The 10,000-nt window shown below is 35.8% G+C and overlaps 1 protein-coding gene across 1 annotated transcript in view; it reads right to left on the bottom strand.

Moving 5' to 3' along the window:
- Positions 1–2,626: 2,626 nt before the first annotated feature.
- The window catches only part of LOC137632428 (uncharacterized), a 23,457-nt gene continuing 16,083 nt past the window's right edge, over positions 2,627–10,000 (bottom strand). The window contains exons 13-16 of the mRNA XM_068364360.1: positions 7,176–7,292; positions 6,121–6,237; positions 4,804–4,914; positions 2,627–3,159 (exon numbers count right to left, since the gene is read on the bottom strand). Of these exons, the coding sequence (XP_068220461.1) occupies positions 2,891–3,159; positions 4,804–4,914; positions 6,121–6,237; positions 7,176–7,292 (614 nt within the window). The 3' untranslated portion in view covers positions 2,627–2,890. The remainder of the gene's footprint in view (positions 3,160–4,803; positions 4,915–6,120; positions 6,238–7,175; positions 7,293–10,000) is intronic.

A 10,000-nucleotide genomic window follows, 5' to 3' on the forward strand; every position in this document is an offset into this window, starting at 1 on the left:
ACTCAACGGTATCTCCTTTTATGGTGTTTCCCCTCACAATACTATAACACTATACAATTTATTTTCCTTTTGCATCAGTAAAGTCATGGCAATGTGTTAGCAGAGTAATATTAATATTATTGTTATTATCATCACCATCATCATCATTATTATTATTATTATTATTATTATTATTATTATTATTATTATTATTATTATTATTATGAGCTAAGCTATAACCCTAGTTGGAAAAGCAAGATTCTATAAGCCCAAGGCTCCAACGGGAAAAAATAGCCCAGTGAGGAAAGGAAACAATGAAATGGATAAACTACATGAGAAGAATAAGCAATAAAAATAAAATACTTTGAGAACTGTAACAGCATTAAATTAGATTCTTCTCTTATAAACTATAAAAACTTAAAAAAAAAAAAACACCAAGAGGAAGAGAATTAAAATAGAACAACATGTCCTAGTGTACCCCCAAGCAAGAGAACTCTAATCCAAGACAGTGAAAGACCATGGGACAGAGGCGAGGCACTACCCAAGACCAAAGAACAATGGTTTGATTTTGGAGTGTCCTTCTCCTAGAAGAGCTTCTTACCTTAGCAAAAGAGTCTCTTGCCAAGAGTAAAGTGGTCACTGAACAATTACATTGTCCTAGTTAACCCCTTGAGCGAAAGAGAATTGTTTGGTAATCCCAGTTCTGCCATGTATAGGAGGACAGATGAGAATGTGGTAAGAATAGGCCATACTATTCGGTGTTTGTGTAGGCAAAGACAAAATGAGCCAAAATCAGAGAGAGGGATCCAATGTAGTACTGTCTGACCAGTCAAACGACCTAATAACTATCTAGTGGTAGTCTCTCAACGGATGACATTTAGTAATAATTTCTTCTATAAAAATTAATGTGTTAACGCTAAACTTTTGCTGTGGTAACCTTGGCAAAATTTACAGAAGCACCCTTTGTAATTCATTGCATTGAGCCGTGAACTTTTTCAAGCATGACCATGAGCACTGGGGCTTGGGTCTTTACTAGGAACTTAGAACCAACACAGTTCTTGAGAAGATTCTGTGAACTAATATTATTACCTTCGCCAGAAGGTTATGTTTTGATAGGCAGCATGTATTAAATTTGTTTGACTGTCTGTGCGTTTGTGATTCGCATAACTCAAAAACTATTTGACTGAATGTTATGAAATTTGGTGGGATGATTGGCCATGATCCAAGGACAATAGTTTAGATTTTTGGAGTGATTGGGTCAAAAGTCAAGGCCAAGGTTATGAAAAGGTCATAAAACGTCTTTTTTGTCATATTGTGGCAAAATTTTATCTGCTTTGCATGAAACTAGTGCCAACATGTGCATAATTTAATTGGCGATCTTCTGGTATACAACATGATATAGGTGAATTACCAGTTCTTAGTATTTTTCAGCATCATAATGCACATTTGAATTTTTGAATCCCAATGCCAAAATTCGGTGACTTTCACACCATACAAGGTAATGGTGATTCAATGATTGTACCAACATTGCACAGGGGTGCATATATTGTTACTATCGACTTCAGGTGAAGAGGGTCATGTGCTATTCATAGAGCATTTCCTTCCACCAAGAGGCCTACAACCCTTCAGAGTTTTTAATGTACCCCAAGTAGCGGCATTTCCTAAGGCATCAGTGAATGGTATCTACTGCTTACTACCGCTTTGGCGCTTTGCTATGTGATACCTTTTGACTATACCCCAAGAAGTAGTACTTCCTAATATATCAGTGAACAGTTTTCACTGCTTACTACCCCTTTGGCGCTACTCTGCTATGTGATACCTTTTGACTATACCCCAAGAAGTAGTACTTCCTAATATGTCAGTGAACAGTTTTTACTGCTTACTACCCCTTTGGCATTTCTATGCTGTATTACATTTTCAATGTTCCCAAAGTAGTGGCACTTCTTAGAACATCAGTGAACTGTTTTTTTACTGCTTATTACCCCTTTGGTGCTTCTCAGCTGTTGTACATTTTGAATGTACCTCAGTAGTGGCACTTTCTAAGACACCAGTGAACGATTTTTACTGCTTACTACCCCTTTGGCACTTGTATGCTGTGTTGAATTTTCATTGTGCCTCAAATAGTGGCACTTCCTCTTTGGTGCTTCTCAGCTATTTTACATATTTAAATGTATATATATATATATATATATATATATACATAGATATATATATATATATATATATATATATGTATATATATATATATATATATATATATATATATATATATATATCTATATATATATAAAGTATATATATATATATATATATATATGTGTATATATATACAGTATATATATATGTGTGTGTACCCCAGTAGTGCACTTCCTAAGACACCAGTGAACCGTTTTTTACTGCTTAATACCCCTTTTGTAGCAAACACAAAAAATCCTGTCAGCAATTGAAAATTAGTATCAGCATCTGTTAGGTTTAGAAACTTTGTCTCTTTTGCTGAAAAACCAGAAGAATGAGTGATAAAAACCATATAATGTGATCATTTGCATTCGTGTGTAAGAGGATTTATTGAGAATCCAAAGATATTCTTTTTTTATTTGACAAAAGTTACATTATAATTTTTTTTTTCAACAATCTATCATATTGGAGTTAGCTCTTAGTGCACCATTTCTTTTACATTTTTTTTTAAAGCAATTACTTTTATACCAATTAAAGGCAAATAATTTCAAAGGTCAATAATATCTTTTTACATGCATTATGTAGATGGCCTTTTCATTTCTCACGTTGATGATAAACGATCCATCAAATGGTTTTTGGGAATTTCTGATTATTTAGAGAACTAGATTACCTGGTTCATAATTCTATGCATTGATGTAATAGGCCATTACTTAGCCAGTGGAGGTTTCGAACCAGGTTATGTCGAATACTGATATGGCAGTGTTTCTGTAGTTTCGGTCGTAGGCCATGTTTCTGTAGTTTCGGTCGTAGGCCATGTTTCTGTAGTTTCGGTCGTAGGCCATGTTTCTGTAGTTTCGGTTGTAGGCCATGTTGTACTTGGTGTCGTATACCATGTTGTAGTTGGTGGCGTAGACCATGTTGTAGTTGGTGTCGTAGTCCATGTTGTTGTTGATGATGTAGGCCATGTTGTAGTTGGTGACGTAGGCCATGTTGTAGTTGCTGTACCTGTAGGAAAAAAAGACCACAATGAGTTATACTAAATGATTACGGGGCTGTATCTGATGTAGAATGTAAGCTACCAGATATATATATATATATATATATATATATATATATATATATATATATATATATATATTTATATATATATATTTATATATTTATATCTTTATATATAAATATATATTTCTAAATATATATATATATGTATATATATATATATATATATATATATATATATATATATATATATATATAGATATATACATATTTATATATATATATATATTTATATATTTATATCTTTATATATAAATATATATTTCTAAATATATATATGTATATATATATATATATATATAAATATATATATATATATATATATATATATATATATATATATATATAAATAGATATTTCTAGATATATATATATATATATATATATATATATATATATATATATATATATACACAGTATATACATATATATATATATATTTATATATATATTTATATATAGATATATTTATCTATATAGATATATTTATCTATATATATATATATATATATATATATATATATATATATATATATATATATATATATATATATATATATATATATATATCAACATTAGCAACAAAAACAAATGGAGCCGTTTCTGTAGAGACGATTGTAAGACAAAAGCCTCGAACATGTCCTTAGTCATGTCTGGGGTTTGGCCAGTTTTCATCACCACGCTGGCCATTGCTGATTGGTGATGGTGGGAGACGTTAGTCTACTCGCACATAACAAACCAACCTAATATTGATGGCCCTGACTAGTACAGCTTTGATGATCAAATCAATAAAAAAAAACCCTGCCACTACGTTAAGTTATTCCCACTCAAAAAAAATTATATATATATATATATATATATATATATATATATATATATATATATATATATATATATAATTCTTATTTCATTATTTAATTTTACTAATCGCGCTCCACTACAAAGTCCGAACTCAAGTACTGAAACAAATGGAGGAACTTTAGCTCCCTTTTGGGGTTCGAACTCACTCACAGTAGCTTAAGGTGAGGTTTAATATTGCCCACTTGGCCAAAAAGAAGAAATGGATTTTACTAGAGCTTCAAGCAAGAGAACTCTAACCCAAGACAGTGGAAGATAATAACAATAATAATAAATATAAATTGGTACAAACAATAAAAAACATTGGTAAAAGACATGAGCAACAATAAGATAATTTAAAATTATAAATAGTACTTAAAACACTTAAAAGCTAAGAATATTGGAAACTTTTTACATAGAAAAACTTCAACCGAAACTAAGCCTAGATCGCCCTGCTTTCAGCAGAAAAGTGTTTTATGTACTATTTATAATTTTAAATTATCTTATTGTTGCTCATGTCTTTTACCAATAATAATAATAATAATAATAATAATAATAATAATAATAATAATAATAATAATAATAATAATAATCCAGTAGGCCCTCAGTTTTGAGTAAGGCCTATTGCCTTTTCTACTGACTCACCCTTTTCCAGTAGTTATCATCTCGGAAACTTTAATATTATTATTTTTTTTTTTTTTTTAATTATGAAAATCCAGTGAAGATTAAGAGTAGTTTTCGGACAATACTTACAGGGATATCCACTGACATGCACGGCGATGCCAAAATCACACAGATACGTTATACAGTCGTCCACAAACGTCACTCCATTTTGGTACCATTTACCATCCAGATCTTGGCAGCCTGAAAGATTGAAGAGTCATTAATAGCTGGATTAAATTCTACTTTTAGTCAAATTGTAGATATTTTCTATGCTACCGCTAGAGAGTTATGGGGTTCTTTTGACTGGCCAGACAGTACTACATTAGATCCTTCTCTCTGGTTACGGTTCACTTTTACTTTGCCTACACATACACCGAATAGTCTGGCATATTCTATACAGATTCTCCTCTGTCCTCATACACTTGACAACACTGAGATTACCAAACAATTCTTCTTCATCCAAGGGGTTAATACTGTACTCTTAATTGTTCAGTGGCTACTTTCCTCTTGGTAAGGGTAGAAGAGACTCTTTAGCTATGGTAAGCAGCTCTTCTGGGAGAAGGACACTCCAGAATCAAACCATTGTTCTCTAGTTTTGGATAGTGCCATAGCCTCCACTGCCTTGGGTTAGAGTTCTCTTTCTTGAGGGTACACTCGGGCACACTATTCCAATTGATTTCTCTTTCTCTTGTTTTGTTGAAGTTTTTGTAGTTTATTTTGGAAATATTTATTTAGATGATGTTACTGTTCTTGAAATATTTCATTTTTCCTTGTTTCCTTTCCTCACTGGGCTATTTTCCCTGTTAGGGCCCCTGGGCTTATAGCATCCTGCTTTTCCAACTAGGGTTGTACCTTAGCAAGTAATAATGATAATAATAATAATAATAATAATAATAATGCGTTCTGTCCATGACAAACATAGCACAGTTAGGAGCAGAACGCGGTGCTGATGGATTGTTATTATTATAACTTGCTAAGCTACAACCCTAGTTGGAAGAGCAGGATTCTATAAGCCTAACGGCTCCAACAGGGAAAATAGCCCGCGAGGAAAGAAAACAAGGAAAAATAGAATATTTTAAGAACAGCAACAACACCTAAACAAACATTTCCTATATAAACTGTAAAAACTTTAACAAAACTAGAGGAAGAGAAATTAGATAGAATAGTGTTCCGTAGTGTACCCTCAAGCAAGAGAACTCTAATCCAAGACAGTGGAAGACCATGGTACAGAAACTATGGCACTACCCAATATTAGAGAACAATGGCTTGATTTTGGAGTGTCTTTCTCCTAGAAGAGCTGATGAAAAAGAACAACATAGAGGAGCCATTTTAAGCTTGTGTGACAATATTCTCCATCTCGCGATCAATTGCTTCAATGAAAAAAAGGAAATTGATTCGTAAACTCACATTCCTGGACGTCTGAATAGCTCCACCACGACGAACCGTTGACGCAGATGTAGGCTTGGCAGTCCACGAGGTAGGTCTCGCCATTCTGATGCCAATTGCCCAGGGAATCTTTGCAGCCTGTGGTCATTTCAAATCATGATCAGATAGTTATATTTTAGCATTGAGAACGATCAGCCCATACTTGGTAATGTTTTCTATTTGCTTATATATATATATATATATATATATATATATATATATATATATATATATATATATATATATATATATATATATGATAATTTTGCGTTTTTAGACGTGTTTTTCAGTATTTCAAATAAGCCATATATTTTAATACATTAATATCTGGATTCTCTCACCGACCTCAGGATCAGAGTCTCGAGTCGAAATCATTCAAAAGACAATAGCATCTATATATATATATATATATATATATATATATATATATATATGTGTGTGTGTGTGTGTGTGTGTGTGTGTATGTGTGTGTGAATTAATTTCATCATTTTTATCAGTCTTTTCTCCTGGGATTTATCATGTCAAAGTGGCAGACCTAATCTGACTGTATATAGCAAATGGAATTAAAACATTAAATCCTTATCTGCAAAGAATTATAAAAAACAATTATATTGTAATAGTACTTATTCTAAGTCTCCTTTCTTGGCTTGTTACTTATATATTTTACTTAACTTGATATATTTTTATTTTTCTATCTTTATTCTTTAACTTGTAATATTTTTCGTACTGGGTTGATTTTCTCATTCGGACCATAGGTTTGCGCGCCTTTAATAATAATAATAATAATAATAATAATAATAATTATTATTATTATTATTATTATTATTATTATTATTATTATTATTATTATTATTATATATCGCATATTTATGGTCCATTTTCATATATTTACAGGCAGATTCTACTTGCTAATCAATTTAAAAGTAATTTTTTTTTAACATACATATCTCCATCAAGAGCATAAAGTCAAGGAAATAAAGATTGAAAAGCATATTACTTTTTAGTGAACCTGACCAGCGAGAAGTAATTATACTTACATTGTGGATTTGGGTAACTCTGGAAGACAGCTTGACCAGCGTTGCAGTAGTAATAGGAACACCAGTCAGAATACGTTTCGTGATTGGCGTGCCAGTTACCCTTACTGTCGACACAGCCTGGGGGAAGAAATATATTAAATGTCACTTTGAAGGAAAGCTTATCTCCATTGTAGGGATTTGAAGTGGCTTTTTAAAGGCAGACTAGGCTCCGAAAGGCTGTTCTGTTACGGTTGCCTTCTAAAGGCAAACTTGACTTCCAAAGGCTGGTCCGTTACGGTGGCCTTCTAAAGGCAAACTTGACTTCCAAAGGCTGGTCCGTTACGGTGGCCTTCCAAAGGCAAACTTGACTTCCAAAGGCTGGTCCGTTACGGTGGCCTTCCAAAGGCAAACTTGACTTCCAAAGGCTGGTCCGTTACGGTGGCCTTCCAAAGGCAAACTTGACTTCCAAAGGCTGGTCCGTTACGGTGGCCTTCCAAAGGCAAACTTGACTTCCAAAGGCTGGTCCGTTACGGTGGCCTTCTAAAGGCAAACTTGACTTCCAAAGGCTGGTCCGTTACGGTGGCCTTCCAAAGGCAAACTTGACTTCCAAAGGCTGGTCCGTTACGGTGGCCTTCCAAAGGCAAACTTGACTTCCAAAGGCTGGTCCGTTACGGTGGCCTTCCAAAGGCAAACTTGACTTCCAAAGGCTGGTCCGTTACGGTGGCCTTCCAAAGGCAAACTTGACTTCCAAAGGCTGGTCCGTTACGGTGGCCTTCCAAAGGCAAACTTGACTTCCAAAGGCTGGTCCGTTACGGTGGCCTTCCAAAGGCTGGTCCGTTACGGTGGCCTTCCAAAGGCAAACTTGACTTCCAAAGGCTGGTCCGTTACGGTGGCCTTCCAAAGGCAAACTTGACTTCCAAAGGCTGGTCCGTTACGGTGGCCTTCCAAAGGCAAACTTGACTTCCAAAGGCTGTTCTGTAGCGGTTGCCTTCTAAATTCAAACTTGACTTCCAAATGGTGTTCTGTTGCGGTGGCCTTCTAAAGGCAAACGACTTCTAAAGGCTGCTCTGTTGCGGTTGCCTTCTAAATTCAAACTTGACTTCCAAATGGTGTTCTGTTGCGGTGGCCTTCTAAAGGCAAACTTGACTTCCAAAGGCTGGTCCGTTACGGTGGCCTTCCAAAGGCAAACTTGACTTCCAAAGGCTGGTCCGTTACGGTGGCCTTCCAAAGGCAAACTTGACTTCCAAAGGCTGGTCCGTTACGGTGGCCTTCCAAAGGCAAACTTGACTTCCAAAGGCTGGTCCGTTACGGTGGCCTTCCAAAGGCAAACTTGACTTCCAAAGGCTGGTCCGTTACGGTGGCCTTCCAAAGGCTGGTCCGTTACGGTGGCCTTCCAAAGGCAAACTTGACTTCCAAAGGCTGGTCCGTTACGGTGGCCTTCCAAAGGCAAACTTGACTTCCAAAGGCTGGTCCGTTACGGTGGCCTTCCAAAGGCAAACTTAACTTCCAAAGGCTGTTCTGTAGCGGTTGCCTTCTAAATTCAAACTTGACTTCCAAATGGTGTTCTGTTGCGGTGGCCTTCTAAAGGCAAACTTGACTTCTAAAGGCTGCTCTGTTGCGGTTGCCTTCTAAATTCAAACTTGACTTCCAAATGGTGTTCTGTTGCGGTGGCCTTCTAAAGGCAAACTTGACTTCTAAATGCTGTTCTGTTGCGGTGGCCTTTTAAAGGCAAACTAGACTTCTAAATGCTGTTCTGTTGCGGTGGCCTTCTAAAGGCAAACTTGACTTCTAAATGCTGTTCTGTTGCGGTGGCCTTCTAAAGGCAAACTTGACTTCTAAATGCTGTTCTGTTACGGTTGCCTTCTAAAGGCAAACTTGACTTCTAAATGCTGTTCCGTTACGGTTGCCTTCTAAAGGCAAACTTGACTTCTAAAGGCTGCTCTGTTGCGGTTGCCTTCTAAATTCAAACTTGACTTCCAAATGGTGTTCTGTTGCGGTGGCCTTCTAAAGGCAAACTTGACTTCTAAATGCTGTTCTGTTGCGGTGGCCTTCTAAAGGCAAACTAGACTTCTAAATGCTGTTCTGTTGCGGTGGCCTTCTAAAGGCAAACTAGACTTCTAAATGCTGTTCTGTTGCGGTGGCCTTCTAAAGGCAAACTTGACTTCTAAATGCTGTTCTGTTGCGGTGGCCTTCTAAAGGCAAACTAGACCTCTAAATGCTGTTCTGTTGCGGTGGCCTTCTAAATTCAAACTAGACCTCTAAATGCTGTTCTGTTGCGGTGGCCTTCTAAATTCAAACTAGACCTCTAAATGCTGTTCTGTTGCGGTTGCCTTCTAAAGGCAAACTTGACTTCTAAATGCTGTTCTGTTACGGTTGCCTTCTAAAATCAAACTTGACTTCTAAAGGCTGCTCTGTTGCGGTTGCCTTCTAAAGGCAAACTTGACTTCTAAATGCTGTTCTGTTAGGGTTGCCTTCTAAAGGCAAACTTGACTTCTAAAGGCTGCTCTGTTGCGGTTGCCTTCTTAAGGAAAACTTGACTTCTAAATGCTGTTCTGTTACGGTTGCCTTCTAAATTCAAACTTGACTTCTAAAGGCTGTTCCGTTACGATTGCCTTCTAAAGGCAAACTTGACTTCTAAATGCTGTTCTGTTACGGTTGCCTTCTAAATTCAAACTTGACTTCTAAAGGCTGTTCCGTTACGGTTGCCTTCTAAAGGCAAACTTGACTTCTAAAGGCTGCTCTGTTGCGGTTGCCTTCTAAAGGCAAACTTGACTTCTAAATGCTGTTCTGTTACGGTTGCCTTCTAAATTCAAACTTGACTTCTAAATGCTGTTCCGTTACGGTTG

This window comes from Palaemon carinicauda, chromosome 41 (genome assembly GCF_036898095.1).
Source record: "Palaemon carinicauda isolate YSFRI2023 chromosome 41, ASM3689809v2, whole genome shotgun sequence".
Taxonomy (NCBI): Eukaryota; Metazoa; Arthropoda; class Malacostraca; order Decapoda; family Palaemonidae; genus Palaemon; species Palaemon carinicauda.